The 20,529-nt window shown below is 37.0% G+C and overlaps 1 protein-coding gene across 1 annotated transcript in view; it reads right to left on the bottom strand.

Moving 5' to 3' along the window:
• DGKG (diacylglycerol kinase gamma) overlaps positions 1 to 20,529 on the bottom strand; it is a 227,074-nt gene that overhangs the window by 167,845 nt on the left and 38,700 nt on the right. Inside the window, exons 9-14 of the mRNA XM_031968754.1 lie at positions 20,374 to 20,448; positions 18,560 to 18,679; positions 12,612 to 12,729; positions 10,145 to 10,233; positions 9,458 to 9,574; positions 3,461 to 3,559 (exon numbers count right to left, since the gene is read on the bottom strand). Of these exons, the coding sequence (XP_031824614.1) occupies positions 3,461 to 3,559; positions 9,458 to 9,574; positions 10,145 to 10,233; positions 12,612 to 12,729; positions 18,560 to 18,679; positions 20,374 to 20,448 (618 nt within the window). The remainder of the gene's footprint in view (positions 1 to 3,460; positions 3,560 to 9,457; positions 9,575 to 10,144; positions 10,234 to 12,611; positions 12,730 to 18,559; positions 18,680 to 20,373; positions 20,449 to 20,529) is intronic.

The raw sequence follows: 20,529 nt of genomic DNA, 5'->3' as shown, positions 1-20,529 counted from the left end.
AACAATGTACTTAAATGATGTTGTCAGAGCAAATACTCAGAACCTCCAAATTACATGGGAAAAAAAAGCTGTCAAAATATAGACACCAAGTGGGAGAAATCAAAGCCATTTGGGAACCATTTGGAGTGGTTCTCATCCCTGTCACCCTGCCTTCCATTGGAGTGATTCAGATAATACCTTTCAGTGAATCTACAGAGGACAAGATTCTAGTCAAAATTTCTATTCAATGGTTTTAGCTGCCCATGCAACATTCCTCTAAACATTAAATATAAAAAAATCAAAGCAGGAGAATGACAAGTTTCAAGACCATTTATATCTGAATTCTATTGAATATGAAAATGAGAACAATAATTTATGTTTTTGTAATTGTTCAGTCATTTTTTAGTTGTGCCCAACTCTTTGTGATCCCATTTTTGGGGGTGAATTTTTTTTGGCAGAGACTGGAGTGGTTTGCCATTTTTTTTTAGCTCCAGAGGAACAAATTGAGGCAAATAGGATTAAGTGATTTGACTAGTGTCACACAGCTATTAAGTGTCTGAAGCCATATTTGAATTCAGGAAAATGAGTTTTCCAGATTCCAAGTCCAGTGCTCTATTCACTATAGTGCCACCAGCTGCCCATTTGTAATGTTTTAATATTAATCATCAGCATTTATATGATGCTGTAGAGTTTGCAGAGCACATCATGTAATTTGATATTATAAGATAAGTATTATTGTTATCTCCATTTTATAGATAAGGAAGCAGAGAATTTGAAAAATTATATCAGACTTTCCCTGGATTACAGATTCAATAAGTGTTTAAGGTTGGATTTGAAGGAGGTCTTCCTGATACAATATCCAGTGCTCAATCCATAATGACGAAGTTTTCGCATTTCTATTGTTCTTTTATGTTTGTTGTTCAACAGATTATCACTTAAATAGATTAAATGACCATTCTTTGTTACAGAATGAAAGCATTGGATATAAGCCCATTTTTAGTAGGCTCCTTGAAAGCATCTTTGGGACAGCTATGATACTGACTAGATGGCAGATATGAAAGAGGTAGGTGGTGTTATGGATAGAGCATTGGCTCTATTGGATCAGTCACAAATTCACATCTAGTCTTAGACACTTACGCTAATAAACGACCTAATAGCTGGGCTTGTTGGTTAACTTCTGCCTCTCTCAGTTTCCTCAATTGTATAGTAGGGATGATGATACCAACCTCTGAGAGTTGTTGCTAGGATTTAGTGAGACAATATTTCTAAAGCTTTTAGCACAATGCTTGATACAAATAGATGCTTAAAATGCGCCCTTCCTTTCTCCTTTCCCACTTTTGTTAGTATATTATAATATCCAAAGAATTTTCATTATAACCTGACACAAAAGTATTGTTGACTTGAACAAAGTAACAAGGAACACATTTCAGGTCTGAGACTTTGACCTAGGTCTCTCAACTCCAATTATAGTTCTCTTTTCACTATATATGCTATCTTTCTGACATTAATTTAGCACTTATTATGTGCAGTGCATGGATGTAGGTAGAGAGTTGACCCACTTAGATGGCCATCGAGCAAAGGAAGACCCTGTATCACTACCAAAGTGGAGTCAATGATTCCTGGGATGGAGGTGAGGAAAGCACATTCTACTTACTTGCTATCATCATCAGAGCGGTTCCATTTATTGCTATTCTGCCCCGATTCTTTCCCGATGGTTAGCAAATTCTATCTACTCTTTCACTTACTCTCCTTCTTCCAACAACCCCTTACTGTCAATGACTAAACCACCCCAATATCTACTACCTGTTCTCTCATTCCCATACATTTCAATCCTATACTTTTAAAGTCAAACTCCAGCTCTGCCTGCCCCTTCAATACACCCTCTGAAATTCCAGTTCCATTATTAATAAACATCCCTAGACATTTCTCTCTGGTTCCTCTCCTCTTTTGTCATTTATGGAGGCATGGTTACCCTAATTCTGAGATCTTGATAATTCCATGCTTGACTTTGATAATTCCCAATCTTGATCCTAGCCGTAATAAATTCAACTATACACTAATCTCAACTCTTCTATTCCTGCTCTATTGTCCTTCCCAAAGCCTAGCCTGGGATTCCTTCTACTATTCATCTCCAAAGTATGTGTGCATGTGCTATTGAACATAGTTAGAGGAACTATAAAGATAAATTCCCCTCCAAATTTATGTTATTTAACCTCAGCTAGGTCTTCAGTGGAGCAAGACATTTTAGTCCTTTTACTTCTCCCTAATTGATTCTCTAGCAACTCTTCCACCTCTTCCCTTCTCTTCTCTCTTTAAACTTCCCAACTACTATCTCTTTTACAACACTCTCAGCTGAGGATTTCTTTTCATACTTTACTCATGAGCTCCCTCTTCTTCCCTTCTCCTCATCTCACATCCTTTTATATCATCTATTTCCTTCTTTTTAGTAAGTCTCTGAAAAAGAGGTGACCCTTCTTCTTGCCAGGCTCAATCTTTCTACTTGCATCCTTACACTTATATTACTCTCCTGTGTTCTCCAGCCGATGACATTACTCTTATCCTATCTGTTGCTCTAATTGTCATTCTTTCCCTATCTCTTCATTACTTCTTCGTTGTCTACAAACACGCTCTATCAAGTCTTAGTAATTCTAGTTTGTCAGGAGCCTACTATAAACATTTATTAGGAGCCTACTATATGCCAAACACTGTGCAAAGTGATGAGGATTCAAAAAAAAGGTAAAACCCTTTTGTATCTGTTCCTTTCTCTCTCCACTGATCTAGTAACCTATTTCAGATCTTCATCACCTTTTACCTGGACAACTGCTATAAGGTTTCTAATTGATTTCTCTGCTTTGAGCCTCTTCCTCTCCACCATCTTGTTCGTTGATATTCTTTAAGTTTGAAACTATGCCCTCCCTGGTTCAGGAATCTCCAAGGGCTTTTAATTGCTTTTCAGACTAAACATTAATTTCTGTTTGGTCTTATAAGCCTTTGTCAATCTAACTGCAGTCTACCCTGACAGATTAATTGCACCTTACCCTCCTTTATGCATTCAATACTCCAATCAAAGTAGTCTGCCTGTTGTTTGTTCCCTGTGCACATTCTGTCTCCTATTTCTGCACTTTGCTCATGTCTGTAATGGAAACCTCTGCCTTATAGAATACACAGTTTTTTTTTCCAAGGGATGATGATTGAAGTGCTCAGTCCTACCTGACTCCTATTTGGATTCCTCCCAAATGCTACAACTCTCAGACTAAATTATTTTATATTACATATGTGTAGATGTATACACTCATATACATTTTATACTGCTTATCTATATGTTGTTTCCTCTCTCCCACATAAGCTCCTTGAGGGCAGGGACTGTTTCATTCTGATTTTTTGTACCCTACACATCTAGCACAATTTCTGGCATATAGTATATATTTAAGGAATGATTGTTAAATGAATGAATTAATAAAAAGAATAGTAATATGCTCACCAGGACCATGGGGAATATATTAGTTGGCAGGAGAATATGGTCTTTGAGTTGGCCACCATCACATATTTCTGAAATCAAGGTGGCGCATTTTTGGTGAATCTGAGGAGAAAGAGAAAAAATGAGAGGATAAGGGATGAGATGAAGGGAAAGAACTATCTGTGGGTTAGCAATTAGGCAAGATATTCCCCTATTTTCCTCCCTTTAGCAAACTGAATTTCTGAGGCTGCCTGTGAGTATCAAAGATGAGCTTTATTAGGGTTCAGGAGGAAAATTAGTGGTGCTGATTTTATGGGCACCAAAGAACTTCCCAAAGCACTATCAATCAGATGATGATGGATGGCCTCCTATCTAATCCTGATTCCCCTAGATGCTATTAGAGTCCTGAACCTTCCTGTCACCCCTGTGAGATATTTGCATTAGGTTCTGAGATCCTGGAGAAAAGTGATACAAATTCTCTAACATGGAGATCAGAGCCAGAGTTAAGATTTAGAACTAAAAGAACCTAGTCCAATACCTCCATTTTATAGATAAAGAAACTGAGGGTTGATGAAACTGATAGAGTTGCCCAAGGTTACACAGGGAGGATACAGCACAAAAAATATGAATAAGTATCATTTGTGTCTAATTATACTGTCTCTTAAACCCAGCATTTCAGTTCAAAACTGTCTTTTCAGTGTTCTGTTGCCCTTTTACAGGGAGAATTTCTTCTTTATTTCCCTTCACAAGGGATAGAGAGGTTTTTTTTTTTTTTTTTTTTTTTTTTTTTTTTTTTTTTTTAAAGAAGTCACTTTCTTCCAAATGGTTAGCCATTCCAGAAGTAGGTCAGTTTAAAAAAAAAAAAAGGAACATGCATTAAAAGAAAATTTGAGAGTTCTAAATTTTCTCCCTCTAACCCTTTCCCATTCATTGAAAAGGCAAATAATACATTCCTCATTATAATGTGAAATCATGAAAAATCTATTTCTATATTTCCCAAAATGTTGTCCCCAAAAGGCAAGGAAAATAACATGAAAAACAATACGCTTCAATCTGTACTGAGTTCATTAAAATTCTCTCCAGAGGTGGATAGCATTTTTCCTAAGTTCTTTGGAAGTCTCTTGGATCATCATTTTGATCAAAGTAGTTAAGCCTTTCATAGTTGATCATCCTTACAATATTGTTGTTACTATGTACAGTGTTCTCCTGGTTCTGCTCACTTCATTTTGCATCAGTTCATATATGTCTTGCCAGGTCTTTCTGAAACTTCCCCTGATCATTTCTTATAATACAATAGCATTTCAGCATAATCACATGACACAATTTATTCGGTCATTCTGCTGTTGATGGTCATCCCCTCAGTTTTCAATTCTTTGCCCTCACAAAGAGAGTTGTTTAAATATTTTTGTAAATAGAGATCCTTTTCCTTTTTCTTTGATCTCTTTGGGATATAGACTTAGCAGTGGTATTGCTGAGTTAGAGGGTACGCATAGTTTTATAGATCTTTGGGCATAGTCTAAAAATTTTTTTCTTCAGAATGATTCGACTGATTTGCAACTCTACCAACAATGCATTAATGTGCATGGTTTTCCTCAACCTCTTAAATATTTGTTTTGTTCCTTTTTTAATCTGTTAACCAATCTGATAGGTGGGAGGTGGTACCTCTGAGTTGTTTTAATTTGCATTTTTCTAATTATTAGTGATTTAGAGCATTTTTATATAACTATTAATAGCTTTGAATTTTTCTTTTGAAAACTGTCTATTCATATCTCTTGACCCTCAGGGAATGGCTTATTATTATTTTTTTAAATAAATTTTGTTCAGTTTTTTTATATATTTGAGAAATGAGGCCATTATCAGAGAAATTTGCAGTCAAATCTGTCTCCTTGGAGCCAGTTTCCCTATTTCCTTCTAATTTTGTCTGTATTAGTTTTGTTTCTTTTATTAATTTCATTAATCAACATTATTCATTTTGTTTCCCATCATACTCTTTATATTCTGTTTGGTTATGAAACTTTCCTCATCCATAAATCTGAGAGGTAAATTTTCCCATGTTCCCATAATTTGCTTAAAACAGAAATCTTTATGTCTAAATCATGTAGCCATTTTGAGCTTATTTTGGTATCCAGTGTGAAATGTTGGTCTATATTTAGTTTCTGACAAATTGCTTTCCAGTTTTTTCAGTTGTTTGTCCCCAAAGCTTGGATCTTTGGGTTTATAAAAATATAGAGTATTATAATCATGTATTATTATATATTGAGTACCTATACTCTCTTCCACTTATAAACTACTGTGTTTCTTAGTTCCAGATTGTTTTGATGATTACCATTTTGTAATATAGCTTGAAATCTGATGCAAATAATATTTCTCAAGTATTTATATTTGTCTTTATTTGTGTGAAAAGCATTTTATGTTTGTTTCATTGGTACCTATTCTTATTTCTTTAGTTTTTTTCTTATTTTATTGCCATAATTAGCATTTTTAGTGCAATAATGAATAATAGTGGTGATAAGGAACATTTTTGCTTCACCCCTGATTGTGAATGCTTTTAGTTTATTCCTATTAAAGATAATGTTTGTTTTTGGTTTAAGATAGATTTAGATAGATAATTATTTTAAGAAAAACTCAATTTATTCCTATTCTTTCTAATGATTTAAAAAAATTTGGTTGCTGAATGGTGTATTTTGTCAATAGTTTTTTTGCATCTTTTGATATAATCATATCATTCATGTTACTTTCATTATTGATATAGTCAATTATGCTGATAGCTTCTTGGAATAAATCCATTCTGGTCAAAGAGTGTGATCTTTGTGATATATTTGCTACAGTCTTGTTGCTAGTATTTTATTTAAAATTTTTGCAACAGAATTCATTAGGAAAATAGGTTTCTCATTTTCTTTCTCTGTTTCTGCTTTCTCTGATTTAGTAATCAAAACTATGTTTTGATGAAGGAATTTGGTAGGACTTTTTCTTTACCAGTTTTTTCAAATAGTTTATATAGTATTGGAATTAACTGTTCTTTAAATGTTTAGTAGAATTCACTTGTGAATTCATCTGATTCTGAGAATTTTTTTCTTAGAGAGTTCAAAATGGCTTGTTCAATTTGTTTTTCTAAGATAGAGTTATTTATATATTCTATTTCTCTTCTATTAATCTGGGCAATTTATATTTTTAAAAAGTATTTACCCATTTCACTCAGACTGTCAGTTTGTTGGCATATATTTGGGCAAAGTAACTACTAATAATTTCTTCAATTTCATCTTCCTTGGTGGCACATTCACCTTTTCATTTTTAATACTTGCAGTTTGGTTTCCTTCTTTCTTTTTTAAAAAATCAAATTAACCAATAGTTTATTTTATTGTTTTTTAAAAGTAAAATCAACTTCTAGTTTTACTTATTAGCTTAATGGACATTTTTTGCTTTCAATTTTATTAACCCATTCTTTGATTTTCAGGCTTTTTGTTTTGGTGTTTAAATTTTCTTTTAAAATTTGTCCTTTTTTCTAATTTTTTTAGTTGCATGCCCAATTAATTGATCTACTCTTTCTTCTTTTATTGATGGAAGTATTTAGAAATATAAAGTTTCCCAAGTATTCTTTGCACCCCACAAATTTTAGTATGTTGTCTCATTGTTATTAACTTAATGAAATTGTCTTTGTGTTTCTTTAGAATAAGATTATTTTGAACAGAAAACCTAAGAAAAGATGGACAGCTCTGAACACAATCTATAATATTTGTTTTGTGGGCTTCCTTGAAAGGGAAATTTATTGTTTTATATTAGAATTCTCTCTTGTGGTGTGCACATGACAATTTTTTTCATTTTTCTAGTTTGCATTTAAGTTTTAAATAAATTAATTAGTTAAAATTAGATTATTTCATTTAAATTACTTTTTATTTATTGAATGCAATTTTTACTACATTATGATCTCAAAGTGATACATTTAACAGTTCTGCTTTTTTCCATTTCTTTGTAAAATTTTTCATATGCTAATACTTGGTCAATTTTTGACAATATAGAGCCAAGGAAAGAATATACTTCTTTGTATTCCCATTTGATTTTCTCCAGAGATCTATCATATCTAACTTTTCTAAAATTCTATTTATCTCAACTTCTTTCTTATTTACTTTAGGATTAGATTTATCTAGTTACGAGAATGCTAAATTGAGGACCCCGGCATTGTTTTACTGTCTATTTCCTCCTTTAACTCATCTAACTTTATTCTTTAATAATTTATATGATATATCTTCTGGTGCATATATATTTAATATTGATATTGTTTTGTTGTTTGTGGTACCTTTTTGCAAAATGTAGTTTTCCTTATTAGATTTATTTTTGCTTTTGTTTTGTTTGAGATTTTAATTGTTACACTTGCCTTCTTAACTTCAGCAGAAGCATACTATAACTTAATCTAGGCTCTTATTTTAACTCCACGTGTCTTTCTGTTGCCAGTGTTGTTTCTTATAAGCAATATATTGTTGGCTTTTGACTTTGAATCCTTTCTACTATCCACCGCACATTTATAGGTGAGTTCATCTCATTCACATTCACAGTTATGATTATTATGGCTTTTTCCCTATTGTATTTTTTTCTACTAATCTTTCTCTATTTTTTCTACTCTATCTCTTTTCAAAAGTTTATTTTGCTTCATATCACTGCTTCTCTTAATTTGTTCTCTCTCTTATCACCCCATATTTATTTCTTGGTAAATATTTTACTTAAATTTTTTTGTATCAATATTCATTAGGGAGAGTGCTCTGTAATTTTCTTTCTCTGCTTTGACTCTTTCTGGTTTAGATATCAGTACTATATTTGTGTCACAGAAGGAAAAAAATGACTACTTCTCAAAACAGTTTACATAGTATCAGAATGAGTTGTTCTTAAAATGTTTAGTAGAATTCACTTTTAAATCCCTCTGACCCTGGAGATTTTTTCTTAGGGAGTTCATTGATGGCTTTTTCGATTTCTTTTTTTTTTTTTTAATGGGACTATTTAAGTCATTTCTTTCCTCTTCTGTTAATCTGAAAGGTGTGAGCTACCACCTCACACTTCTCAAATTGGCTAAAAGGACAGGAAAAGATGATAAATGTTGGAGGGTATGTGGGAAAAGACATTAATGCATTGTTGTTCATTCTGGAACTATGCCAAAAGGGCTATCAAATTGTGCATACCCTTTGATCCAGCAATGCCATTACTAAATCTGTATCCCAAAGAAATCTTAAAGGAGGAAAAAGGACCCACATGTGCAAAAATGTTTGTAGCAAAAAATTGGAAAATGAGTAGATGCCCATTGATTGGGGAATGGCTGAACAAGTTGTGGTTCAAAAAGGTAATGGAATATTATTGTTCTATAAAAAATGATGTTCGAGCTGATTTTAGAAAGGCTTGGAAAGATTTACATGAACTAATGCTGAGCAAACCAAGCAGAACCAGGAATATATTGTACACAATAAAAGCAAAAATTTACAATAATGAACTATAAAAGACTTGTTTGTTCTCAGTGGTTCAGTGATCCAAGGCAATCCCAAAAATAGACTTTGGACAGAAAAGGTCACCTGCATCTAGAAAAAAGAACTACAGATATTGAATGCAAATCAGCACATGTTATATTCACTTCTTTTTTTTCTTTCCCACTAGTTTTCCCCTTTGCTCTGATTTTTCTCTTCCAACATGGGTCATTATATCACCGGGAAACCATTATTTGTTGTAGGATTAAATCAATTCTAAACTAGATTTAAACATTGTCTCCTTTATTCCACTTATTAACTTGTTTCAAGTTTTGGCCCATAACATCTCCTTGTAGGATCAGATCAATCATACTGAACCATGCTAAATTAGATAATTATTGTCTCTATCAATTCCACTGACTTTGTACCTTGTAAGAATCCTAACAACATCCAAAGTGGGGGAACTCTTATCTCTTGAGTCATTTCATATCATTACTGGACAGCTCTGTCTCTACTTCTAGCTTTTAAAAAACAAGCAAAATTTTATGTAACTACCTTCCGCCTAGGCAATACTCACCGTGATCTGGCACCACACACAGTGGATTGAAGCCCCTGGCTGGCAGCATTTGATGACTTTGTTGCAAATATCACAGTTCAAAGAGTTATTCCCTTCCATCCATACGTGCTGCATTACCTGCATAAGGAAAAGGAACAATATTAGGTAGTCAAATCAATGAGGAAAGAACCAGGGGTTGGATTGTCATAGTAACTGAATTAGAGAGTCTCAGGGCTGGAAGGGCTCTAGAGTATCAGGGATTTTTGAGGTCAGTAAGTCCAGGGTCTCATTTATGTCCTATTAGGGCATGGTTATAGAGCTAACAGTCCTTCCAGCAAAGCTCAGACTGTTTTTCTTCATACTCTTAACTCTAAATCTTCCTCCTTTTCCTTCTCCAGATAATACTGTTCTGGAAAACTGCACTACAGCCTTGAGTTTGGATCAAGTCCTTTTCTTAAGGTATGAAGAAATATAATGCCCAGCATCTATAGTAACTTACTCCCCAGCCTCCCTTGAAAGGGGGCCAGAAATTTGAATGGAATTGGACATAAAATTTTATTGACGTAGATATCTCCTAAAGAGGAAAAGATCAGCTAGATGCCTGCTGAGGTCCCTTCCAACTTTATAATTCTATGATTCTATGATAAGATGGATTGGAAAACTAAATTGAAACTCCAGAGCATCATCAGAGGCTACAGCATCACTTACCTCAGATTCTTTCCTAGATTTTGCATAAGTGCTGATGCATGGAGGGATGTTTTCATTTATACAACTTTGATGGACTATATATTTACAAACTGAAAAGAGAGAAGGATACTACTGTGAGTTTACTTAATAGTGGCACAAGACAGTCAACCATCCTATTACTTTTGCAGTGCCTAGTGCCTCCACAGCCACAGGGTCATCAGTTACAATACAAAGCCAGGTGCAGGAAAATCTGTGAGATTATTTGTTGATGACTAAAGTAACTATTGATTTTTGACAAACTAAAACCACCCTTCTCAAAGCCCAACCCTGTCCATGATGCCCCAGTCAAGCCATTGAAGAATCAGGGGAAGATATAGAAAAGACATTTCCAGTGTGATGAGAGTGAACATCCCTGTTGTTCTGTCTCTTTCTCTTCTAATCATGCAACTAAGAAACAGGAAAACCTGAAGTCAATAACAGAGGAAAGAATAGTCTCTCCACTCATTGGAACTGAGTTCAAATCCCACTTCCGCCACTTATTATTTGTGTGACTGGTGAAGCTTCAGCTTTTTCATTTGTAAAATGAGGTGCTTGAACTAGACATTCCTAAAAGTCCCTTCTAGTTCTCAACTATGACCTTATAATTCCTTTAGACTTTCCTTTCCTTATCTCTCCAATACGTGGGCTGGACTAGATGGACTCTGATATCCTTTCCAGTTCTGACATTTGTATTCTATGATTCTGAATCAATTCTGACCCTAAGGTAAGTCACACTGCCCATTAGCCCAGGCAACTCTCTGAGACTCTTAACTGTAGAGCAGCTGCTGTCTTCAATTGGTAGAGGGCATTTCCACATAAATCATAAACCTAATCTCGACTTTCAAATCCCATTCCCCCAAACCAAATGCCCCAGAAAAGGCCACAAGACCTCAAAGACATTAGAATGGGTCTAAATAAAATTGGGCTTCTGGCAAGGACTAAGGTTTATAAAAGTACTATATAGGATCTGAGACACTCATAGTTTCCTTCTATAAGCTGAGGCTGCTCATGGATACTGGAGGCCACAATGGTGGAAAACTGGAGGCCACATTGGTGAAACACTGGATGGGAATGAATTCTTAGATATTTATTGATCAGAAGGTTGCTTTTTCACTTTTAGGGCAGGCTTAATTATAATCATAAGATCATAAATTTAGAACAGGAAGAAACTTCATAGGTTTCTTTATTTTCCAAATTAAGAAACTGAAGCTCAGAGTGATTGTCATGGTAGGTTCTCAATAATGCTTGTGGATAAATTGATTGTCCGAGGTCAAAACTACTAGTGTCTGAGGCAGGGTTTGAACCCAGGTCTTTCTGATTCTAACTCTAACTCTCCACATATTGCTCCATGCTGCCTTATTTTTACTTATATTTCTTGGAAATATCATAGATTGGATAGCTTGGAAGCTATCATTCTACCAGAAACTCCTTACACTCTCTGACAGGAAGCTCCTATATCCTATTTGGTCAAAGCTGAGTGCTTATGTTCCATATTCCAAAGGATCTGAGGGTATTTTATCTAATCATGGGTATAAATCATCACTCAGCCAGCAAGAGGAGAATGTTCATAGTATAGGCTCGTTTTGAATTAAATGAAAATGAGTTGCTATTGTTCAGTTTTTTGTTGGTCACCTCTGACTCTCTGACTTTATTTGGGATTTTCTTGGCAAATATACTGGAATGGCTTGTTATTTCCAGACATATACTTCCCACATGACCCTCTGTGACCCAAGTTGGCTCAACACCCTACAATGCAGCACAGGTGGCAATCTGCATTGGTGAGGAGTTTTTTTATTCAGAAATTCCTTACACAGATAAAACCACAGCCAAAAAGCATTAATTAAATGCCTACTATGTACCAGGACAGCCTGGGCTAAGCCCTAAAGAAACAAAGACAAAAGTGAAATTGTTCATGCCCTCAAGGAGCTTCTATTTTAACCTGATTTGATGGTACAATGCTTGCTCAGCAATGAGTAGTTCGAGTTGTCACATATTTCAGGACTTTAATTGAGTTTCCCTTCATTGATAGAGAACACAGGCTCTGGATTCTGGATTCCAGGTGACTGTTAATGGTTTCTGTGATAAGATACCAAGTTCTTTGAACTTAACTAGATTGGTCCTCAGATAATATAATTCAGTCCATAATCAGTTCCACCTCGGTGGTACCTAAGAAAGTTTGAAGCCTGGGGACACTGTGGTGTCACATTGAAGAGGACTTTAGGGTACCAGAAGAGGGCTTTAGGGGAATATTTCCCATAAGAAGATGGCACTGTGGTCACTTGACAACTGACTTTCAAAATAGCAGCTCCCACGTCAGTTGTGACCACCTTCATTGCCATCGTAAAAGTATAGTCTGTCTAAGATGCTATTTGGCGAGTACCCAGATATCCTTTGGAATATCCAAAGATCTGAATGGGGGAGACAAACAGAAGATGTAACCTGGACTCACATGAGCAACACAGGGCCTGTTTCCGCATTCCTGTCAGCATTACGTGGCAAAAATGGCAGAAGACGGGCTTTTTGAAATTCTTTAGCTTCCAAGAGTGTTGGCCATCTTCATTCACATTCTACAGATACAAATAAATACAGACAGGAATGAAACGCCAGGAAAAGACGCCTCAAAAAGAGAAGAGCAATTGTCTCCATCATCAGTCTCTTCCTTCTTTCTTTGTCCCCTTCCTTCTTGGAAGATGCTCTTTACAACTTTTGGAAATGCAACAACAGGGCAGAGATGTCATCCTCATGGCGATGATATGAGTCCCACTAATCTATGTATTTTCAGTGGATTTGGGCTGGATTTAAGATCAGAGTCATCAGTTAAATCCTGTCTGTGCCACCTGTAACTTTATGAGTGTTTATCCTGAAGTTCTCTCAGTTTCTCATCTTTAAAATGAACGGTCCCTTTTAAGATCCCTTTTAGTTTTAAACTTCCAATTTTATATACCATTACCTGGCACTGTGAACAAAGGGGAATGAGGGATTTATCATACTTTATCCTTTAAGTGTCTCCTCACTCAGAGTCTGGAGAACCAGGATAACACCAGACAGAACAAAATGGCATAGAACAAAATGGCGACCACATGGGCTGATGAAATCTTAGACTACATTAAGAGAGGGACAATATCTAGAACAAGGAAGATGATAATTGCACTCCATTCTTAACAAACCACATCTGAATTTTGAAAATTAGTCTACTTGAAGGATACAGCACAAATAATTACAATACAAAATAGAACACGGCAATGAATAAATAAAATGGATATAAAATACTATTTGAGGTCCAAGGAAAGATAGATTTGTTTCTAAGAGGAATCAGGGTAAAGGCTCATGGAAGTGAGAGGGGAATTAATACTAGGTTGTTTTATTTAAATGCTAATATTTCTCCGTGATCCATTCTTTTCCTCATTCTGATAGACCCTACATCGGGAGGACAGCAGTTTCTGAAGAGCTTGATTAAGGTGTTTAGTGCCCGTCCCCAAGGCATCTGCTTACCAGTCTGGGCCAACCCCTTGTTTCTGTTTACCCAGTAAGTAGAAGCCAATTTGAGCTAAACCCTAGTCTGGGGATGACTCATGTTCTTGCTTTCTAACCTGATTTGGGGTAACTTGGTCTCCAAAAGAAAAGCCAAAGCCAGGGGAAATCTAATTGGGTAAAATTGCTGGAGACAGCTATCTTTCAGGAAGCAACTGGAATTCCTTCAGTTGGAATCAGCCACAGCTAAAGGCCAACCCATCCCCGAATCAGAGTAGCTTTACATTTGTGGGCTGTGGGGGGAAGGTCTCAGTGATGTTTTGTGAGGGTGTTCAGAAGAGAAATATTCCATGATGTAAAGTGCCCTGTGACCCTCAGAAGGGGTCTTGGGGAACCTAGAGCCCCCAGTAACTCAATTTATTGATCAGTGCTAACCTAATAAATTGATTACATCATACTCAGAACTTTTTCTATCAGAATTGCATTTGCCACAGAGCAAGTGGAATTGTGTATTATATTTTGGAGTACCACAGTTTAGGAAAGACAAGGATAAACTAGAGAACATATAGTTGAGGGGGACCTGTAAAGGATAACTAGGAAAGTGAACATCTTCCAGACTTTTCCTTGATAAAAAATCAGTTGGAGAAGCCTTAAAAAGGGATGGAATAAGAAGACTTAAGAGGGGCAAATGACAGCAGCTTTAAAATATCTGAAGGCTTGTTAGTCAAAGACTTGACTTGCTAAAAATTAGATTTGACCTACTTGGCTCCCAAAGAAAGAACTAAGAGTAGATGAGTGAGGAAATGCAGAAGAATCAGGATTTAGTTTTATATAAACACTTTTTAAAAAAAAGCTAGCTCTGTCCCTAAATGCTATAGGTCACTCCCTCACTAGGAGATTTCTAGCAAAAACAGGCACCAAATATAGTTGACCAGTTCAACATCTCTTACTGAAGCAAGGGAAATATCCCCTGCTCTTTACTCCCTGTGAGATTTTAGGGAAGTAACCTAAACTCCTAGGATCTCAGCTTCTACATGTGTATAATGAGAAGGTTGGACTTATCTCTAAGGTCCCATGATCCCATCATCTTTCCTCCATCTCTTTGGATCATTTTTCTCATTTATAAAAATAAAGGATTTTCATTAAATCAAGGGTTCTTAATCCTTTTGTATCATAGACACCAGATTGTAAGCTCTATGAAGGCAAAAACCAAGTCTTATGTAACCTTTTCCATTTGGTTCAACTCGGTTTCTTTCCTTTCAACATGTATTATTACCGTACCACAAACAGGGGCATCTAGGTGGTACCACAATGCACAGAACACTCTCCCTGGAGTCAGGCTGATTCATCTTCCTGAGTTCAAATCTGACCTCAGGTACTTACCAACTGTATGGTCCTAGGAGAGTCTGTTTGCCTCAGTTTCCTTATCTATAAAATGAACTGGAGAAGGAGATAGCAACCACTCGAATATCTTTGCCGAGAAAACCCCAAATGGGATCACAGAGAGTAAGACACAGCTGAAAATGACTTCATAGGAAAAATTACAAACAATCCTTGCCTTCAAAGAGCTTTCACTCATGTAAGCTCCTCTCCCTGCCCATTCCTGGCACACTGCTGTGCATATTGCCACTTATTAATAACAATATTAATTAATGTTCACGGAACTGAATGGCTTTGAAATCCTATGTAGTAGGGTGGGGGGGGGGACAATTTTCTGGGCAGGAATCCACATTCCTTTCCATTATTCTTGAGAAATCTCCCCCAAGGCCATCGTGATGATTAATTCAGACAATGAAATTGAGATTTTATTTACAAAAGTGGAAAAAAAGGTTGGTTTTTTCCAGGCATGTGGAGTGAATGAAATGTGGTTTCACTGCAGGCTCCTGAAGGCTCCTTATTTGTAAATCGGTTTAATCCACATGGAGCTTAAGTGATTAGCCCAGATTTACTCAGAACATTCTCTGCCTCCTCTAATAGCTCTTGTCATCTCCTGGCCATATTTCCAGCCCAGGAAGACTCTGTTCAGTTGTTTCAATGATGTCTAATTCTTCCTGACCCCATTTGGGGTTTTTCTTGGCAAAGACAATGGAGTGAGTGGTTGGTCATTTCCTCCTCCAGCTCATTTTTACACATAAGGAAATGAAGGCAAATAGGGTGAAGTGACTTGCTCAGGGTCAGCCATCTAATAAGTGTCTGAAGCCACAATGGTTCTGGCACTCAGTGCACTGTGGTGCAAAGAAACACCGTAGTATTTTACAAAGATTGATAGATTATGTATTCTGGGCATTAGCAATTCATGCATGATATGGTGGGTCCTGGAATTGGGGTACTTGGTTCAAATACCACCTCCATCACCTGTGCAACCATCTATTGATCTGTTAAAGGAGGATTAGAGAATCATAGATTTGGAGAAGGAAGGAACCTTGGAGTTCATCCTGGCCTCATTTAACAGATAAGGAAAGTAAAGCCCAGAGAAAAGAATTAACTTGGCTAAAGAGACACAAAGTGTAAATATAGGAAAAGTAAAAATTGAGCCCAGATTCTCTGCCTCCAAATGATTACTATTTGCACTATACCATATTACCTTAGGGCTTTTTTAAAGTCCTAAAGTAAAGCAATAGGATTGCTAATCTAAAAAATGATGTTTTCTCCCCAAAAGATGCCTCTTTAAAAAGATCCTGTGAATAGCTTATTTAGTTTAGCTTCATAAATAGGTATTTCTATTTTCTCACTGTTAATAAACTGGATGGCCATGTTCTCCAAATTTAGAGGATGACTTGTGGAGGTAAGTGAGTCAGGAACTTTCTGTAAGACTGTCCTGTGTCTCCCTAATCTTGAGATGGTCAGAGCTACAAATTCCCCCAGCTGACAATTTGTAACTGGTGACAAAGGGTTAATAGAGGAAAGAGAAATTGGTCCATTGTGATTTTGAAAAAAAAAATCTCAGAGAAAATACAGGTTATGGGGGGAATTACATTTAGATACCTTTGGGTCAAAAGCTAATTCAAGAACATGATGATGATAGCTATAGAGGCAAGAATACAGGCTCCTATAAAAGCTATTATCTGTGTCACCTTAAAAAAGTCCTTTTACTAGATTTAATTTATTTAACCTATAAAATAAAAAAAAATTTAAATAATAAATAAAATAAAAAAATTTAATTTTTTTACCTGTAAAATAATTAAACTATATGGTTGGAATTATGCCACAGTTCTCTCTTATTATGCTGACTCTAATTATCCCTGACTCAGTTTCCCTAAATTGTCCTGCCTCAGTTTCTAATTGTTCTATTCAATCCTGCAAAACCACCCCTCCCTCTTAATCATCAGAATATTTGATAAGGATAAAAGATTTTATATTTTTAGAAGATCAGAATGGCTCTCCCCATCTCTGGTCTATCAGAATATCAGATACTGTCTTATCAAGATGCCTCTTCCCATCTCTGGGGTGCCTCCCCCCATCTCTGGTGGCTCACTCCACACTGTCAGAGTCCCGTTCCCATTCTCAGCACCCTGACTCCACCCCTGCCTCAGTCTATTTCCCCCCCCTCCCCCCCGTGTCTGAGCCACGTGTATATATGTCATTGAGAACTCACCTTGTTTGCTGGATTGTCGTCTCATTCAGCCCTGGGACCAAACCATGGATCCATTTGGTCCCAGTAAATCTCTCCCTTTCAAATAAAATATTAAATACTCTCTAATCTCTATCTTGCCTCAGTTTCTCTGGTATTACAGAAGCACAAGATGAAAGATAACGATCATTTTCCTTTCATCTTATGATTCCAAGAAAAGAAATAAAATTTTCCTTTTCATATTACACTTCTGAGATTCACTTAAGCAAAGGAAGGCAGCCTAATGCATCGGTCAGCCCCAAGTCACTCAGACAAGGACTCTTGTCACAGGACCAGATTTGGTTGCAAGATTCTCCAGGACGTAGCATCCATGTTGAAGGCCTTGACCTCAACTTGCCAATCTGAACAATGAATATGGACAGATGGCGACTAAGCTTCCAATTCAGATCATGGCATAAAGAAATGATTGTTCCAGTTCAATTCCATTCAGTGACATTTTGGAAGCCATGAAGAGCCGAAGGAAGCGGGGGAAAGAGCGCTGACTGATGAGAGAGACAGAGGATCTGGAATTTGAAACCTGGCTTTGCTATATACCATTTATTTGATCTTGACCAAGTTATATAATTCCTCTGAGACTCAGTTTCCTCATTTGTAAAATAAAATGACTTTTAAGGTCCCTTCCAGCTCCAGTTCTATAACACTGTGTCCCGGAGTCTATCCAGAGCACAGGGTGGCCAAGATGAGGAGAGAATTTGTGGTCCATGAACCTCTTTAGAAGGTAAACTCCTTGAGGGTGGGGAATGTTTTCCTTTTGCATCTGAATCTCCAATGTTTCACACATTTTGCAAAGATAACTAATTCATATCATCTGAGAAAGGAATTCAGAATGATTGTATTGTTGAAGAGAAGGTCCAGGCAGACAAGGTACTTGTTTCTAAGCACTTGAAAGACTTTCATGGGGGTGGGGGAGGAGAAGATTAGAAATGTTCTTTTTGGACTCAGAAGACAGAATCAGGTTGGAAGGTGCAAAGAGGCAAATGGAGACATGATGGGGGAAAAAATGGCAACAACTTCCTGAATAGTAGACTTATTGGAAAAGGGAATGGACTGCTTCAGTAGCTATTGGGATACTCCTAGATTGAGGCCTTTCAATGGCAGTTCACTGGCTATTTGTGAAGATTATTGGAGAGATTCCTGTCCAGATAAAAGTTGGCCCAGTTGACCTTGGAGGTTACTTCCCATATTAAGGCTCAGTGACTCTGCAAACAGAGACGGATGTTTTCTTCATTTTCATGTCAATTTACAAATGTTCTCTGAACCCCAGCTCATGGACCCCAGCTTGCCTTGTTACTTACTGTTTCCATCCCTAGTAGGACCAGGATTGGAATGGTCGTCATTCCTCCATGAATCCACTCTCTTAAGGTCACAATACCATCATGGTTAATATCAATCTCTGTCATCAGGTTCTTCAAGATCTGCCAAGAAACAAAGGAGAAAGTATTGGATGGGTAGGAATCAACTCCCTTTCTTTGCTGCCTTTTTGTTTTTTCTTTCTTTCTTTTTTTTTTTTGCTGTCCTTTCTCTCTATTTTCTCTACCATATACTTTGAGAGATTCCTATTGGTCTTGATTTATCCCTCTTTTATCCACCAGAATAAGAGCTGCTCCTGCTGACCTAATTCCAATGAACTCTCTCAGGCTCACAAAGAAAATTCTTGCTTCCCAGTCTATTGGTCGATCACTCTCTCCTCTCCCTGCACAGAGTACAGGACCTGGAGTCAGGAAGACTTTTCTCCCTGAAGTCAAATCTGGCTTCAGACACTAGCTGTGAACTCCTGGAAATGTCATTTAATGTTTTTGCCTCAGCTTCCTCATCTGTAAAATAAACTGGAGGAGGAAATGGCGAGTCACTCCAGTATCTATGCTAAGAAAAACTCCATGGAATCACGAGGAGTCACACATGACTGAAAAATGAAAACTATGATCACTGATGTTCCAATATTCACATTTTCCCTCCTTTAGATGATTGGATGACTCTTGTACTTAATCCTTCTCAAGAATACACATGCTCAATGGCATGACATCTTTCTTTTGCTGACTTTCAGCTTTCATCTTTCTGACTTTCACCTTGCTAACAGTAACATTCCTCCCAGAGAACTGGGGTCTCAGTTCACTTCAGTTCAGGTCAACACAAATCTCTTAAGTGTCCATTGTGGGAATCGCCATGATTCAAGTGCTGGGGAGGGCAGGGCAAAGCAGAAAAAAGTGAAACAGCCTCTGCCCTGAAAGGAGAGGCCAATGGAAAAGCTAAGAAGAGGATATTTAGATTGTGATCCAGTGTTGTTGTTTGTTATTCATTCTTGAAAAGGACCATGACATAAGGAAGCTAGTAAGAGACTAGCTGAATTATTTCTGGAAAAAGAGTTAAAACTGATGGTTCGAGGAATTATTATTTAGTCCCTTTCTCTTCAGTGATTTGTGGTTCTGTGATTTGTGGACGTGAGTTTTCTTACATTTGCCTCATTTCCATGGACTGTTTCTGAGTGATACTGCTCTCTCGGCCATTATGCACAGAAGACTCTCCATTTCAGGATTTGGAGTATTTTCTCCAACTGTCCCTCAACACACTCTCTTTCCTTATCACTATTTCCTGATTTCTCCAGCTTCCTGTAAGTCTCCCCTCCTGTAAAACTTCTGAGTCTTAGTACTTATACTGAGACTGCTCCCAATCAATTCTTTCTACAGATTATTGTTGTCCTTATTAACTTGTGGGTTACTTGAGGATGGAGACTGGGGTTTTTAAAGCCTTTCTTTTTATCCCTAACACTTAGTATGATGTCTGGTATATAGTAGGTGCTTAATAAATGCTAGTGGACTATTTCATAGCCTGAGTCTTCTCCCCTACTGACACAGAATAGGACCCCTGATGAAGCAGGCCAAATCACAGAGAAGGTGCCAATTGACATTTGTGAAGGGCATTTTTCATCTGGGAGTTTTCTCTATCAGTGAAATCACCAATCCAGTCTTCATTTCTTTATTAACTCTAACCCTAGGCTATGAAGGAGCAGAACTAGAGTCTCTGGGGGCTGCAAAAAGTCATTGCCCCACAGCCAAGGCAGGGATGGGTATTCTTGATTTATCCAGGCTGGTCATCAGGGCCCATCACTTACAGGTTTAAGCTCTGTGCAATCCCATTTCAGATATTCAGCCACATGCACCATCTCATTAAGAATTTGCTCCAGTTCCTAGGGGGAAACAACAAGGAACAAGACAGAACCGGGAAGACGGAGTGAGAAAAGAGTGGAAGGAGAGAGCACTTGGTGGGC

Source organism: Sarcophilus harrisii, chromosome 4 (genome assembly GCF_902635505.1).
Source record: "Sarcophilus harrisii chromosome 4, mSarHar1.11, whole genome shotgun sequence".
NCBI lineage: Eukaryota > Metazoa > Chordata > Mammalia > Dasyuromorphia > Dasyuridae > Sarcophilus > Sarcophilus harrisii.
Note: the sequence above shows the minus strand (reverse complement) of the source record. Positions and strands in the feature narration are given on the sequence as shown.